Source organism: Oculina patagonica, chromosome 3, assembly GCF_052425735.1.
Source record: "Oculina patagonica isolate OP01 chromosome 3, crgOcupat, whole genome shotgun sequence".
Taxonomy (NCBI): Eukaryota; Metazoa; Cnidaria; class Anthozoa; order Scleractinia; family Oculinidae; genus Oculina; species Oculina patagonica.
The window spans coordinates 17,952,513-17,968,974 of NC_135760.1; the positions used below are offsets into that span (position 1 = coordinate 17,952,513).

At 39.6% G+C, this 16,462-nt stretch overlaps 4 protein-coding genes across 4 annotated transcripts in view; all 4 read left to right on the forward strand.

Moving 5' to 3' along the window:
• The first annotated feature begins 2,475 nt into the window (after nucleotides 1-2,475).
• Nucleotides 2,476-3,393, forward strand: LOC144647527 (adenosine receptor A2b-like). The gene has a single exon (XM_078507324.1). It carries the CDS (start codon nucleotides 2,476-2,478, stop codon nucleotides 3,391-3,393), a length of 918 nt encoding a protein of 305 aa, XP_078363450.1.
• A 3,166-nt stretch (nucleotides 3,394-6,559) lies between these two features.
• LOC144647529 (melanocortin receptor 4-like) lies at nucleotides 6,560-7,480 on the forward strand. The gene has a single exon (XM_078507325.1). The coding sequence runs from the start codon at nucleotides 6,560-6,562 to the stop codon at nucleotides 7,478-7,480; it is 921 nt and encodes a 306-aa protein (XP_078363451.1).
• Nucleotides 7,481-11,276: 3,796 nt separating this feature from the next.
• On the forward strand, nucleotides 11,277-13,376 carry LOC144647002 (uncharacterized). The gene has a single exon (XM_078506743.1). The coding sequence runs from the start codon at nucleotides 11,393-11,395 to the stop codon at nucleotides 12,593-12,595; it is 1,203 nt and encodes a 400-aa protein (XP_078362869.1). The 5' UTR covers nucleotides 11,277-11,392; the 3' UTR covers nucleotides 12,596-13,376.
• A 2,692-nt stretch (nucleotides 13,377-16,068) lies between these two features.
• Nucleotides 16,069-16,462, forward strand: part of LOC144645444 (uncharacterized) — a 40,496-nt gene continuing 40,102 nt past the window's right edge. Inside the window, exon 1 of the mRNA XM_078505025.1 lies at nucleotides 16,069-16,288. Within this exon, the coding sequence (XP_078361151.1) occupies nucleotides 16,204-16,288 (85 nt within the window). The 5' untranslated portion in view covers nucleotides 16,069-16,203. The remainder of the gene's footprint in view (nucleotides 16,289-16,462) is intronic.

Consider the following 16,462-nt stretch of genomic DNA (forward strand, 5'->3'; position numbering starts at 1 on the left):
TTCTGAGTCCCAACACAAAAACGAGGCCATGACTATAACATGAACTGGATTGTAAATAGATTGTGAAAGACATGATATATGAATGGTAAAAACCCATGGTGAATGGGTGGTGGGTAACATGGTAAATCGATTGTCGGCTCTGGTAGAAGAGAATGCATGTGGTTAACGTAAGATGTGTTGGTACAGAGAAACCTGCAAGAACATATGCCCTTTACACCTTTCCTCACAACAAACGCAGATCTGAGCGTCCGCAACAAGAACAACAATGATAAGAGTCACTGTAGAAGAAAAGATTCAGGATCACATTACTCAGCCCAGCGAAATAATGTCCTTACTGGAAAGCAATCAGTAAACAGACAATGAGTTTAAAAAATACATATCCCTCTAGTGTTTTCTGGTATTTCTTTATTATTCACAGGATATCAAGGAAATGCTGTATTTAAACTTTAATTTTGAAAAAATCGAGTCGGTTACACTGCACTATTCCCATCTACTGAAATAAACACGTTCCAAGAAAAATGTCCATTTGGGTTTATTTTAGTTGAATTTCTTCTAAAAGTTCAGCTGATTTGTGGCTATTATAGCAGGTTTCTTTTTCTGGTCTAACACAATATGCACTCTGAGTCGGAGCTATAGACACCTACCATTTATGCTTAGCTTCATATTTCCGAGGAATTTACAGTTAGGCAAGTGGTAGACACGGCACGTCGCTGATACATCGACGTCATCAGCGATGAAGGGTTCAAATATCTGCCTTTTGAGCCGAATAACCTTCTTCTGTGTCGATTCCGTGTAAAGATTTGCATTGTGCAAGCTACCAATTACTCTACATCAGGCTTGGAAACCCTTATTTGGCACGTCCTGTTACCGACTCAGTTTTTTCAGGAGCTGCTGGTTTTGTATATTAAACGAGTAGAACGAGTGTCGAATGTACAGATCTACATTGCAGAGGACAGAAAAGAAACCTCTGATCCAGCAGGCATAAATACGCGGAGTGAGGTTAAGTTCTTTCTTCGAATGCTTGCAGAGGACCCTGCGAGTGGAACGAGTGTTTGATGCTCAGATCTATGAAACGACAGTTGACAGAGATAAACCTGATCCAGTAGGTATGAATACGTCAAGTAAAGATGCTTTTATCAAATGTCTGCAGAGGACCCTGCGAGTGGAACGAGTGTTTAATTTGATGCTCAGATCTAGCAAACGACGGATATTACATCTGATCTAGTAGTTATGAATATGTCAATTAAATTAAAGATGCTTTTATCAAATGTCTGCAGAGGACCCTGCGAGTGGAACGAGTGTTTGATGCTCAGATTTAGCAAACGACGGATATTACATCTGATTCAGTAGTTATGAATATGTCAATTAAAGATGCTTTTATCAAATGTCTGCAGAGGACCCTGCGAGTGGAACGAGTGTTTGATGCTCAGATCTATCAAACGACGGAAATTACACCTGGTCCAGTAGTTTAATATGGATAGCTCAAGTGAAGATGCTTTCATCGAATGTCTGCAGAAGACCCTGTAAGAACACGTGCCATTCCCACCCCTCCTTACATCAAACGCACAACTGTATACGTCATCGTAAATGTTATCAATGATATATCCAACAACGACTAAGGAGTTCTGTCAGGAAGTAAGTTTACTCTTGCTTAAAATAAAAAGGGTCGGGGGAGGCTTGAAGTCGTCTGCAACGACGATATTTCTAATTTATTAGACATGCACCCGTACAAGAATTGTACGGGCAGAGGTCCCTGCAGGAACATATGCCCTTTACACCTCTTCTCGCAACAAATGAAGACCTTAGCGTCAAAGCCTTCCTATCGAAAATATGTTTTTACAAGTAACTCACTACTACTGGCTACGAGCATGGGCCTCTGTCCACAAAAGATATTGTGCAACTGGCCCCAAGGCTAGCGGTAGGAACTGGGGATAAAAGAGAGTAGCGCACACCTCATTCTCGTCCCCATACACCTGCTAAATGAGTAAATTGAGCCGGAATGAAAGCCAAAAGCTAGACGCCGGTCCGGAAGTTTTTATGACCATAAATAATCAGCAAACATTAGTCTCTGCCAATAAGGACACAGACTCGACACAGATGCTACTTAGAATCCAACAGAAAATCAATTAATAAGAAATGTCATTCCTTTTTCAAGCGGTTCTATTCTGATTAACATGCAACGTTTTAACAAATTATGCATGGAGAAGAAAATGAGATAGGAAAATTTCAGTTTCTTGAAAATATTTTGCATATATATAAGAATGTCAAGGACTAATCGCAATTAAGACTTTATAACTACCCTGTGACGAATGAAAAATGATTGCTTCTACCGGAAAAAAACTCATATTGATCATTGATATCAAATTTGTTTCGATTTCGGAAAAAGTTAACCAAGCGTCTTAAACCGAATCAATTCAGCCTCATTTTTTTTGTGATGAATATTTTGATAACGCTTTGCTATTGAAATAACATGAGATGTCTGTTCACTGGTTCTGGATCGTTGGTTGGTTTGTTACTTTCTTTGGTCTCGTTGGAAATGGCTGGGTTATTTTCATCATCGCAAAAAGAAGAAGATTACAAACAACAGCCAACTGGTTTATTCTCTCGCTTGCGATCGCCGATCTGAGCGTTACATGTGGATATTTCCCTGCGTCGATGGTCTGCAACGTGCTTGTTCAATCATGTGACAATATTACTCGAGTCAACTTCTTAAACTTCTTCATGGAAGCTTCTATGTTCGCGTTAATTGTTATGGTTATAGAACGTTATATTGCCATCGTATATCCCCTAAAATACGTTCAAGTCATGACCAGTAACAAAACAAAATTTATCATTGCAATGTCCTGGGTAATTCCAGCCATTCTTTCCGTCTTTCGGTGGCTGGAAAACCTTTACAGCGGCAACCTTTCAGAAGAAGAAGTGCTCGCGATCTACATCGTTTACACGCTGTTGATGGAAATAGCACCCATAATCATACTCATTGCAGTAACTTTGCATGTCTTGTTAATCGCTCGAAAACTTTCTATTCAGATGTCAACTCTATTGACTCAGGTTAGATTTAACCTTGCCGCCAACTCAGTAACAATGATCACACCTGTAAAAGTGGGCTTGAAAGCAGCTACAGTGAGATTGGTGATCGCGCTTGTTGCCATTTTCGTGGTCTGTTATGGAACTGAGATCTACATCACCATATGCCAGACCTTTGAACTTCGCGTTGTGTCCAAAGATGAACGAACGGCATTTTCGCTGCTTCTCATGGCAAACTCTGTGTTGAATCCTCTTGTGTACGCAATCCTTAAAAAAGACGTAAAGAGAGAAACCAAAGCTTTGTTTTGCCGCGGAAAAAGTGTCCGCATAAGATTACCATGTCGCGTTCAGGCTCGACAAGAGTAGAAAGGATAAAGACGATTTTTCTTCAGGGTCTACTGTTCTGAACTGATCATGATGAGTTGTAGTTTGACTGCTTAAGAGAGCTTTTCATTTAATCCTTTGGAAATATAGACCACTATCTGTGGAAATGCTGCCATAGCGAAATGTGGCCCCAGAGGACAAGTGCTATAAAGAAGCCTGATGTGACCATTCCGAGGAATGATGATTGCTAACGAACCTTAGAGGCAGTATAATAAAAAATGCGGCACAAGGAATTCAGCCTGCGATATAATTAAAGGGAGAGCAGGGTAGGGCAATCCCTCGTTCCTTTAATTTCTCTCATTACAAGTACCAATTTACTCAACCATCTCCCTGTCGTAACTCTATTTTCCATTTTACTGAGTCTCTGCTAGGCTTTCACAGCTAACCTGGTGGCTCCAAGCTTGCCCGGCACTACACTTCATTTTGCCAGGCAGTCCTTACCCCACTGTTGTCCACCTCCCACCAGAATGGACGTTCGAGGTTGTCCTTCTTAGGTATCTTAGGCCTACAGGAATCTTCCAAAGAGAGACTAACACGAAATAAGATAGAGATCCTATCTCGTGGAGACAGGACAAAATTCAGTCAGGAAACCTGGAGATGCAATTGGAGTCACTCTTGTTGAGAAGCCTGAATTTGAGAGTGTACATTGAAACGATGTAGGAAACTATATAGGTAACCGCTAACGAGACTTCAAAAAAAGTGATTTAGTATGTTTGAAAAGCTGGTCGTTTGGGAAAAAGCAAATTTATGAGCTTTCCAGAGAGTACTAGAGATTCAAGGAATACTTGATTGTGAAGGATAAACTACTGTTTAAATCGGACGGAGCAGTCGTCCAGAGCACTGAGGACCGAAATGTTAGATGATATCCTTGGGGCACATGGCAGAAAGCAAATGTAGTTGGCTTTCGCATGATTAGTCTTCAATGAAAGCCGAACCCATGCAGATAAAAGACAAAGTCAGCGCCTGTCCAGCTTCTAATGCCTTCCATAACCGACAACAGAGAGAGTCGTTGTGTCCAATTGACGTCCCAGGATTACCTTGGCAAGTATTTGGGACTGACCTTTTTTGACATGCTGGCCAACCATACTTATTAGTTATTGACTTCTATTAAAAGTACTTTGAAATACGAATTACTTCCCAAGGACATGTACAGCCTGAAGAAAATATCTGCAGGATTTGGAATCCCAAATGATTTATCAGTCACAACGGCTCGTAGTACAGCAATACTAGGAATTTATTCAATTGCAATGACGAGCTCAAGCAATTTGCCGAAGAAACAGAAGAATGTGGGCTTTGCCAAACAACGACGTCGCCGGAGTTCCCAAATCAAACGGTGCAGCAGAAAGAGCCACCTAGGCTGCAAAACGCATTCTTAAAAAGACTCCAGCGGCAGCTTAGATCCATTTACTGAAGGTGTCCTGAAGTATCATCATACCGGACCATTAATTTGAAGATGTTGGCGTGACCTGCCAAGCTGCTGCACTATCATTTGAGAGTTTTTATTTGGTGTGATAACAAAAACAAATAAAACCAAAAAAAAGGGGGGGAAGGGGGGGGGGAGAGGGAGGGAAAAAAAAGGGGAAAAAAAAAAAAATATGTTTACGCTGCATTTTGTGATTGCTCATAATTAGAACACTCGTAGCATGCATACTAAATAAAAAAATTTATAAGTGAATAATCTTCATCATTGGTGTCCCCTTGTCTTATTCTTCAAGATTAGTTCACAACATAATACGTGCCATGAACGACGAGTGCCGATTTAGTTACCTTAAAAAAGTTAACTGTGACCTTTCATGGAAGGGATGCAGTACTGTGGAATTCTAAGTCCAGTTTTGGCCTTCTCCGTGTCGTGACAGAGAGAGGGCCAGAACCGGGATTTTACTGCTTTTCAGTATAAAGCACCAAAATTGGTGAAGTGGTCTTCTCGTACATGAAGATGAAGATATAAAATCAAGATGAAGATAAAAATTAATTTTTGTTGAAGGAAGAGCCATAAGGGGAGCCATAATAATTTTTAGGTGTTTTTCCAGTCCACAAGGACAGAACTTGAGCAAAGCAGCCTGACTTTTTTAAGTTGAGATCTAAAGTTCCTGATGGCATCACAATAATATCACTTTTTAGAGCTTCAGTACACTGGACCCCTATTCGTACGTTTCCATATGTCTTCAGGCTCTAGAGTTTTTGAAGTGAAGCTGGTGACAGCGTCCCTTTAAGAGCATTGGAAGATGTAAATACCAGTTTTACAGTAAGGAATTTTAAAAGAAATTCAAGACATTTGTTTGCCAGATCACCTTGTAAATATAAGCTAAACTTTTATTCTAAATTGCAAATGTAATTTAAACGTGTTAGTCAGAATTTTGACATTGCATTGTTATTTATACTTTAGCAAGGCAGGATTTCATAATCACATATAAATAAATGTTTTTATTATTAGTTCTCACTCTCTTACCTGTTGTGTTGATTTTCGTAAATTAATTCAATTTTGGACCGTTTCGGCTTCTGTTTACATTTTACTTTTAAAATCGTCAGCTTACTGAATGGAGAAACAGATGAGTAACACGAGGACTTCCCGCAGCACACCTGCCGCAGGAAATCCTCAAAGCTAACGACTTGTTGTTCAGTACCGTTCATTTGCTTTGTCCCTTAAAAGAACTCATGAGAGATATTTCAAGGAAATGAGAGTTGCCCCATTAGCAAATACTGTCATTTTCTTCAAACACCTCTGTACTAACGAATTGTGAGCCAAAAGAAAGATGTTTTACGAAAATCATTTCCTTTTCGATTGTTTTCAGCTGAACAATCTTCTCGGAAGCCAAAGGCGGGCGGGATTTTCTATGACAACAAACATGGAAAAATAGATTTTACATATCAATGTTTTTTGTTTTATTTTCTTCGGATTTGAGGCGGTCTTCAGGTGGGCCTCATGTTAAAATGACTTCCTAACTTGACATAAATGGCTCTAAGATAATTACGTGGTGATAAATTGATGTCCATCGGATAGACAGAGAAAGAAAGCCATTATTTTTCAAGGACAAATGTTTGCCCCGAAGTTTGACAACCTTGGGGCAAACCTTATATTTAATTTTACTAAGCGGCCACGACATTCAAACTGAACGAGGTATCTAACGCGTGGAATTGACAGCAAAAAATGTCTGTTCACTGGTTTTGGGTCGTTGGTTGGTTTGTTACTTTCTTTGGTCTCGTTGGAAACTGTTGGGTTATTTTCATCATCGCGAAAAGAAGAAGATTACAAACAACAGCTAATTGGTGTGTTCTCTCGTTGGCCATTGCCGATCTGGGCGTTACATGCGGTTATTTCCCGGCGTCGTTTGTCTGTAACATGCTTGTTCACTCGTGCAATAACAGTCTTCGCTTCAATTTCTATAGCTTCTTCATCGAAGCCTCTATGTTCGCATTAATTGCTATGATCGCAGAACGTTATATCGCCATTGTGTATTCGCTAAGGTACATGTATTTTATGACAACAAGAAAAACAGTCATAATTATTGTGACATCTTGGGGAATTCCCGTCTCACTTTTCGTCGCTAGATGGGCATATGAAATCTACGGCGACGAGCTTTCCGTCAAGGCGGATCGCATAATAGTAATCATTTACACTCTGTTGTTTGAGATAGCACCCACACTTATAATCATTGCAGCTACTTTGCATATCTTGTTCATCGCCAGAAAACTTTCTATTCAGATGTCAACTCTATTGACTCAGGTTAGATTTAACCTAGCGGCAAACTCAGCGACAATAATCAACGCACCTATTAAAGTGGGTTTGAAAGCATCTACTGTTAGAATGGTCGCTTCGGTGGTGGCGGTGTTTGTGGCATGTTATGGTACTGAAATCTACGTCTCATTTTGTGAAACCCCGTTTAATCTTTGCGAGGTCTCTTCTGATACAAGAACTTTATTTTCGCTGCTTCTCATGGTAAACTCTGTGTTGAATCCTGTTGTTTATGCTTTCCTCAAACAAGATATAAAGAGAGAGACAAGGGCGTTGTTTCGTCGCAGAAAAGATAACTCTTCAAAATTAACCACTGGCACAGATTTTAGGCTTTAGAAATGACCATTAAATTCGGTGAAATATGACTTTAACCTCTTAAAACAGTGAATGAACATTTCAATAACACAGCAAATACAAAAGAAGGTAAGAATGGCCAAAAGTGACGAAGATTGCAAAGGATTGCAATATGGGTTTTTGAAATATTGTTGGGCTGAACAGTTTTCAAAGTTAGTATTGTTTGCTTGTAACTTTTAATTATAACGTCCGATGAGACACATTTGGTTGCAAATATATAGCCATGGTCTTGTCATTTAGATCCATGGGAGTAATTTCTTTGCAAACATTAAGTTTCATAGCAAGTATTTGGCAAAACTTAAAAAAAACTCAACCGTGACACAGTCCCTTTAAATCGGGAAAAGTTGCGAGGAAATGAAGTCGATTCAGTTTTGTTAAATGAAGATTTCCATTTTAAATAAATCAAACCACGTAGACAGTACACAGTGAATCTGAACAGTAACTGTATTGTTTTACTTGATTTTGTACTTGATTTGCAGGATGGCACGAAAAAGTCCATTCCTGCCAAACTGGGCGTTTTCAGAAATGACTAAATTACAATAATCATTAAGTTATGCGAAATTTACTCAGGGTCCTCTGTACCTCTCTGCGAAATGGAATCACGTGAAAATATTTGGCTTTTCACGCATCACGAATAATTCTAAAAATGTTTTCACGTTCACGCAAAAATTATGGTGACCCCTGTATAGACTGTTACGCTTGCCTGCCAAGATCACACACGCAACAAAATAGCCGACAAAAGTCCCAATCCCAACAACAGAGCTAAAACAAAGATTAACGTTCACTAGAGCTACCTAAAAAAATCAGAAATAAAGTCACGAAAAAGGAAATGATTCACGATTCACGTCTAATTCAACTCTTCGTTCACGGGTTTAATACGTGCACGTAAAAAGATCTTAAAATTGGGAATCACGAAAAAATAAAAGCCCAAACCACGTTTTACGGCAAATAAATAGCCTCAATCACGCCTCACGTAAAAAATATAGGGGACCCTGTTTACTCGGTAACTCACTTAAAATTCAATTAGCCTTTTACATTTGTTTGTTTAAATCCTCTTCATTAAATGTGCACGTGGAAGCGTGAAAACTGGCAAAACTCAACGTCATCTTAGATGGTGTTTTACATTACATGGCCGTTTACATGAAGTGTCTGTACGCGTGTCATATACTTGTTCCCAGAGCCACGTAATTCTGTAAACCAGCGGGGCCTGGGGCCTGTACGTCTGCTTTGTTCATTTCCTCGCATTCTTGTCCCCAGAGCCGCTTGTCCCTCTTCTAAGGACCCATGATTTGATTGGCTAGAACTTAAACAAAGGAAATGTGAATTTGGCAAATCAAATCAACTGTTTTAAAATCCCTTTGTGGTAATGGATTTTACCAGGAGTCCATGGGCTCCTGATTTTACTACGGTTGATTTGATTGGCTAGTTTTAAATTCTGTTTGTTAAAATCTAGCCAATCAAATCATGTGTCCACAGAGCCACTTGTTCCTTGTGCCTCAGGCTCTGCCGGCTAAGAGGGACAAGCGGCCCTGGGGATGAGAATGATTTCCTCGTCCCTTCTTCTAAACGTCTTTTTTTTCAATGCAAATACGAAGGTGCTTATAATGTGTGTTTGTTTAGATGGGGGGAGGGGTAGGGTCTGGCTCTTTACTTCTAAGGTTAAAGGACTATGTGACTGTCGTCACGACCTATTAAAGGTAGATTACGAGGAAGAAAGCCTCCATTTTGTATCTACTCTGATAAAGATGGCGCAATGGAAATTTTAGACTTTCTAGAGAGTAAAATAATCTTTATTATAGCTTTAATAACATAGACATTGAACGCTCTTCATAAATTTTAGAAAAGAAGTAAGGTCATGACACCGAGTTTTTTAAAATTAAAGTTGCTATAAACACTTTGTATATTTTAAATATGTTTCATCTCCTGCTTTGCACACACGTGATATCTTTTGCAATAAAAGTAATTTCTAAATTCTCTCAACAGACACCTGTACCAGTTCTGTATCTAAAAGAAGATAAGAAATTCAATAAACGCGTCCAATTATCTCATACTATTTCTGATTAAATCTTGGAAACAATGGATGAATGCAAACATTTACGTAAAGCAACAATCTAATTTATGGATGCAGATATTCATTTGAATTTAAAGTAAACCAGACTTTATATTATATTTGAAGAGAGAAAAATAAGTCGTATAAATATGTCTGGCTAATAACAAATGAAAACAAAAAAAATAACGATTTTCGAGTTTTTTTTTTTCGGGAGATTTTTTCCTGTCTTCTTTGATGCGTGTTTACTGCAGAACGGCTTAAAAATGAAACATTAAAATGTATTGAAAGTAAATTTGGGATGTAAGCCATTACGGTGCTGATAACCGTCAATCAAACCGCACTGCTAACAGCTGTTGTTATGGACACAAGAGCTAATGGACAGTTTTCAGAAAAAATGTTATTAATTGGTTTTCTTTATGTTCGTCGAAACTTGTAGAAGTAAGACCTGCGCAAGGCGAAAATGTGATTCGGTTTAAAAAAGTAAATTGGGAAATTCGTTTACCGCAGGCAAGAAAGGCCCTTGACTTTTATCTTGCTATCGGTAGCCAGACAAACCCACTTCAGTTTGGCAAGTTTTAATTAACATATTGTGATATTCTTTGGTACAAGACAATAATTTTAACACGGCTTACGAAATATGTGCTTCTTATTCATTTCTAGCCAATTAAATTCTGAAATATATATATTAAAAGTGATTCTAAATCCCAGTATAAAATCATGCACATACAATGAAGAAATCGGGTTTTACAAGGTCTTGTTTTCCTTATATCTTTTTAAGGCCGCATGTTATTGAGCGATATTTGATCGCCAGATAATTTTGAGTAGAATTAAGCGATGAATCTTAAGATAGTAGTATTTCCAACAAATTTCCATTGTACCCATGCAATTTTAAGGAAATAAAGCTTTCCATAAAAAATTTTATAGGCATGAAATACAGATTTAGCTAGGGTTGTTTAAATAAACGCCGGCGAAAAAACGTATTGGACATTTTAAATTGTGATATCTTCGGCTCATTTCACTTCTCGTTCGCTTGTTGTCTAAGAAAAGATGTCAGTAAACGAAAGCTGTTCCCAGCTGCCAAAGGTTCTATTTTTTCAGAATCAGAATTGGCTATCCGATTGCGTCTGAGAAAACACGCTCTGGCTGTATCTCAAACATAATATAATATACCACGAACAGAATTAATTGGCCCTGGAATTATGGCAATAAATAAATTTTCATTCATTTATTCGCATATTAGTTAATGGGCTGGTTTCTGCTCGCACTAGGCGCGTGTTTTTCAGCACAGCTCCGGCAATGAACTTTTGTTGTTGTTGTTTTTGATTTTTCGCAACACTTTTAAATATGGATTAATTAATGGGTTTTGTGTCTAATTCCTGTTCAAATATAATGAACAGATAAATAGAAGATTGAAACAAGTCACCGTTCTGTCTCGCTACAAAAAATATTAAAGTCACAGTGCGACAGAAACGTACCGAAAAAAGTGACACTATTCGAGCCGATTTTGAGTTTTATTTGAAAAAGATAACTCTATAAAGGAAAATTCACCACAACCTTTCGGTAAAAAAGCATGATGCATTTGTGTTGTGTACTTAACTTTTATATGAATGCCGAATTCATTATTTTTTTGGACGGCGTGTCTACAACCGCTCATTAAGACCGCGACACGTGATCCAAAATGATCAACATAATGTTGCAAAACAGATGGCTCGTCGAGAGAATTATAAACATGCAAAATGAAGTTGGGAGCAAAGTGGCGAAAATCCCTTTGTGGTTTGTTATGAAACTCAAACACGACTGAATGCTCAAATTGGAAGGAAAATCGTCGTTCGCCGTTTAGTGCAATGAACACTCGCTCGCAAATACCTAGGGGAAACAAACTGTTCCTTCCGAAAATTGAATATGCAAAGCTGGCCGAAGACAGGTCGTTTGGCGGAGAAAGACCAAACATTAAGCCACCTCTTGGTGAAGACGAAAAGAGCAATGCAGTAATTGAGAACGGGGAGAAAATTCCGCTGTTAAATCGTGAATACGACATGGGAACATTCACGCGATTTTCGGTGCTGCCACCGATAAAAGACAGCGTTCGGAACGCAAGGAGATTGAGTCGAACGCGTAGATTTTCGTCAAGTTTGTCGTTCAACGGGCCAAGTGCGGCTGCAAACCACGAGACAAATAAAAGAGGTGACGAAGCCAAACCACATAAATATGTAGAATTCTCTAGTATGCTGGCTCAGCAAAGAAGGGACTCGTATGCGGATAGCGGAAATAATCTTGAAGTGGTCGGCAGACCCTATACGAGAGGAAAACGCGGTAAAACTCGCGAAACGGGTCAACGCCGATTTAAAGCGAGACCACCTCAGCGGTCGTTCAGCAGTCCTGTTTCGTCCGAGGCTAGCGAGTCTAGTTGTAAAGGCTGTCAAATACTTTTAACAAGACAACGCTCTAAAACAGAAGGTGAAAAACGTAGTTTAGATAACGAGAACTCGAAAGATGATGCGTTGATTCATACTTGCAAGAAAAAGGAGGAATTCCCAGGACAAATTCTAAATAGATCTAGCTCGGACAACGTAAATATTATTTATAGAAAAAATGACAACATTCATCCATCCGGACGAAGGAAAGATTCTAACTTAACCTCAAAACAATCAGAAAAAGCGAGTTTATTGACTGCGAGTTTCCCGATTGGGAGACGACCTGTAAGCCGATGTGAAATAAGCGTAGATGTCAGCCCGCCGGTCTCAGCCGAACAACGATCTCAAGAGGAGGATCAACAGCTACATATTTCGCCGCCTTCAGTACGGATCGAAACGCCTGAAAACGCCCAGGGGGAAAAGACTGCGCTATCGCCACAAGGAACACCACGAATTCAAATTTTAATCGACTCGCTTGAAAACGCAAGAGAGGAACTTCCTAAAGGTGGCGGCGAGGTGCCTTACACATCGCTCAGAGAGAAGCGAAGACGATCCGCGCTTTGTAGAAATAATTCAAAACAAGTGGACGATTTTCTTCTCGTTCATAATCTTCGAGATCTGGGTTTACTCTAAGAGAATTAGTCAAGCTAATCCGCCTAAAGCTGATCATACGATGGCTTTAAGCGTTTCATATTTTGTGAACGTCAGTTGCCATGAAACACTTGCAAACCGAGAAATAAGACTTGATTAGTCAGCAAACGCAGGTGATCCGGAATTTCCATTTAAATTTAACTCAAGCGTAAACAAACCGAAACAGAAATAGTATTTTCGAAACTGAGAAGACCCGACGTGATATACCCTGCTGATTTTTTGAAGAGATATTCTTACAAGAGGCATTCGTTTCCTTTGAAAACTTGTTCGGAGGATTTATAATTTCAATTCATCAAGCGTGGATAAGTGTGCAACTATAAATTATTCATATTATTTAAGTAAACCCTTCACACTGCGTTCACTACCTGTGACATCAACAGAAATGAAAAAATTGAGATGTCCGGCCGTTAAAAACTGTTGCATACATAAATTTGAGTTAGCGGCTAAAAGCGGAATGCCTGCAATACTGACATGAACGTATGTTTAGGGGTGCATGCCTTGTTGCCAACCTACTTTCTGATCAATTGTGACACAATTTTCATCAAACTGTCAGTTTGCGAAAACCATTAGCTCTGTAGTAATAAATTATATTTTTTATTAGCTCTTGAGTTAAAAAAGAAAATCTTTATTGGCTTCAAAAGTCCCGTAAATGTTATTCGTAATCTTTAAAGGTTTGCTCTAAATTTCGCTTGGGTCGTTATATTTTAGACGGTCGGCCTTTCTAAATAAACTTGTATCTTTTCTGCATGAATGGCGGTTTAATTAAACAATGTATTTTAATGTCCACGACTTTCTGCCTTCTTTCACCTCGTTGCTAAGCTCTGCAGTCGAGAGTTCAGAGCAATGAAATTAACGTTTTCGCCGAGGTACGTAGCTAAGATCTAAGTTTTCTTTAATTAATCACGCGCGTGTGTGGAAAGCCACGGCGAACAAATTTACTATATATAGCATTACAGTCATTCGCTGGCTGCGTTCTAAAGTGCTTTATTAAGAGCTCTTTTTGCAAACGATGCGTTGGCTTACTGCAGTGAGTTACGTGCTTCAACTGCCCACATTCAGTGGTTTGAAACTTCCGATCCAGGGCAGTACAAAAGAACAATATATCATTTTCATTTTTTTTTTTAAATTCATATGTGCTTTGGTGTCACAATTGAGTATCAGTTGAATTTACACAAATCGTTTGAGCGTCAAAAATAACCGGAAAAAAGTCTAGATCGTATCTTTAATGGGGAAACTTAACAAGTAAACTCGACAAGAAAGGTGATTTATCTTATCAAAAATGACTCGTGTTAAAAAAACACAAAACAATAAAACAACAAAAAAAGGCGATCGCGGGTTTTTGGCGGGTGACGTATAAAGATAAACAAATCTCTCCGAATTGATTTCGCCTTTTTCCCGACAAAAAATATTATTACTTTTTTAAAAGAAAAAACAAAAAATTTGAATCAAGCCTTGAAACTTGAAAAATATCTGGGGGAGGTAGTTTGACATTAAGACTGCATTGAAAGCGGATTGGATCACTTTTATAAGCTATGCTGACAGGTGCAACTGGGATTATCTCGTGGGATTTTACTTGTTGCGGGGCTTTATGAATAATTGTTTTTAATAATGATTGCTAATTGAATATGGCCGCTTGCCTTTTAATTAATGTTCATTTACTTTTTTCAGTGTTTTTCTCTCACGATAACCGTAAAACACTCTGAGGTACGAAAATTGATTCCTAATTGCAGCAATTAATACTGGATCGACAATCTTCTAGTTCACGTTTTCACAAGGCTTCTTTTGAATTCCAGATTATATTTTGGGACGCTCCGCAATTTTTAAACAATTGAAATCTACCTAGAGGCAAAGGTCGAGTAAACAGATTTGTTAACAAAATATTTAGTTAGCAAAAAAGTCACAAAAGTGATCATTTATAGTTGTGTTTTATCATCAGACATTTTTTGAACAAACTTGAACTGTTGTATATAGCCTGCGTAGCAGGCGCCTTTGTATTTTTTCACGCGTATTTGGAAACGCGAAAGGCGAGAACGCGTTTCCCAAACGTGCGCTCTGGAAATGCGCGCTCAAAAACTACACACTGGGCGCCTGCTAAGTGAAGGTCACTACAAATTGCTTGCTGTGATCTGAAACTGTTGTTCGCAAATGAAAACTGAAAGAGTAAGAACAAAATTAGCAACAATTATAGCGAGGGGGCTTTTTTAAAGCCACTAATCAAAACTATAAAAAAATTCTCAAACGTGATTGATTATCAGCAGCCCGATTTGAGCACAAATCGGAATAGGTCAGTCAAAGGGCCTGATTACATGAGCCGGGCTGGCTCGGTTTGCCGAGATCTCGGCACGTCTGTTAAACGCAACAAAAATCAACTTTGCGATTACATGACAACCGGGCCAGCCCGGCTAGCCAAGATCCCGGTATCGCGATGCCGGGATCCCGGCTAGCCGGGATGAAAATTTTCCATGTAATCGCGTTAACCGGGCACAAATCGGAATAGGTCCCCGACAATTGCTCCGCCGTCCCTGAGAAAGTCCACCGGGCACAAATCGGAATAGGTCAGTCAAAGGGCCTGATTACATGAGCCGGGCTGGCTCGGTTTGCCGAGATCTCGGCACGTCTGTTAAACGCAACAAAAATCAACTTTGCGATTACATGACAACCGGGCCAGCCCGGCTAGCCAAGATCCCGGTATCGCGATGCCGGGATCCCGGTTAGCCGGGATGACAATTTTCCATGTAATCGCGTTAACCGGGCCAGCCCGGCTAAGCGGGCCAGCATTAAATTTCTCTTCTGAGCACAATATCCGACGAAAAAATCAATGCAACTCCTTCTAAATAGGATGTAGAGGTAAAGTAACCCATCCAGATGCATAAGTGCAAAAAATTAACCACCAAATATTTTTTTTTTATTGCCGTTAAAAGATGATTAAGATCATTCGTGCTCTGATCATTTATGCTAAAACCGGGCTGAAAGTCATCTCGGCAAACCGGGCCAGCCCGGCTAACCGGGCTCATGTAATACCGGGCTGAAAGTCATCTCGGCAAACCGAGCCAGCCCGGCTCATGTAATCAGGCCCAAAGAAACAACCTCATTTCCAGTTTTCTCTCTCCCCGCTCTGGGGGGCGGGGAGAGAGAAACCCTGGGAACGAGGTTGTCAAAGAAATAAACTGGACTTTCTCAGGGACGGCGGAGCAATTGTCGGGGGGCTAGTGACTTGAAGTGGGGGGGGGGGCTTAAAAGACCCTTCTCTTAATAAGTCTTTATTTTTTCTGAAATTCTGGGGGGGGGGCTAAAGCCCCCCCCCAGCCCCCCCGGCTCCGCCGTCCCTGTTTCTAATGCTTTAGTGCTGTTTCGTAACCCAATATCACACAAAACAAGCATTTAAAGGTAAACGTGGTGCATTAATAAGTTTAAAAGCCTAAAATTTCCTTGTTTTCTCGTCTCATACAATTTCGTGATCTTCCATCTAAAGAGGAGTGGATTGAAGCGGCCAGGAAGACTGGCACTAGCTAAATCCAATATGGCGGCGTGTTTTGTGGTTGAATGAGCTCGTCGATCGAGGCATGATATCTGGTTAGGAATTAAACGTTATGACCGATTTAAACAGCCAAGATACAACTGAAAGAGAGACGGAAACAAAATCAACGTGGATTCTATTACAGATTGCTGATTCAGGTATAAATATTGTGTTTCAATTCGCAAGAAAATGTTTAAGTTAAGGCTCGTCAAATATGGGCCATTCCATTTTATATCCACACCCCCCTGTTGACGAGGTAAGTCGAAATTTACCCCCTAAGAAAAAAAGATCAAAGTGCCGACATGATGCCCCCCGGAAAAACCCGATTTTTT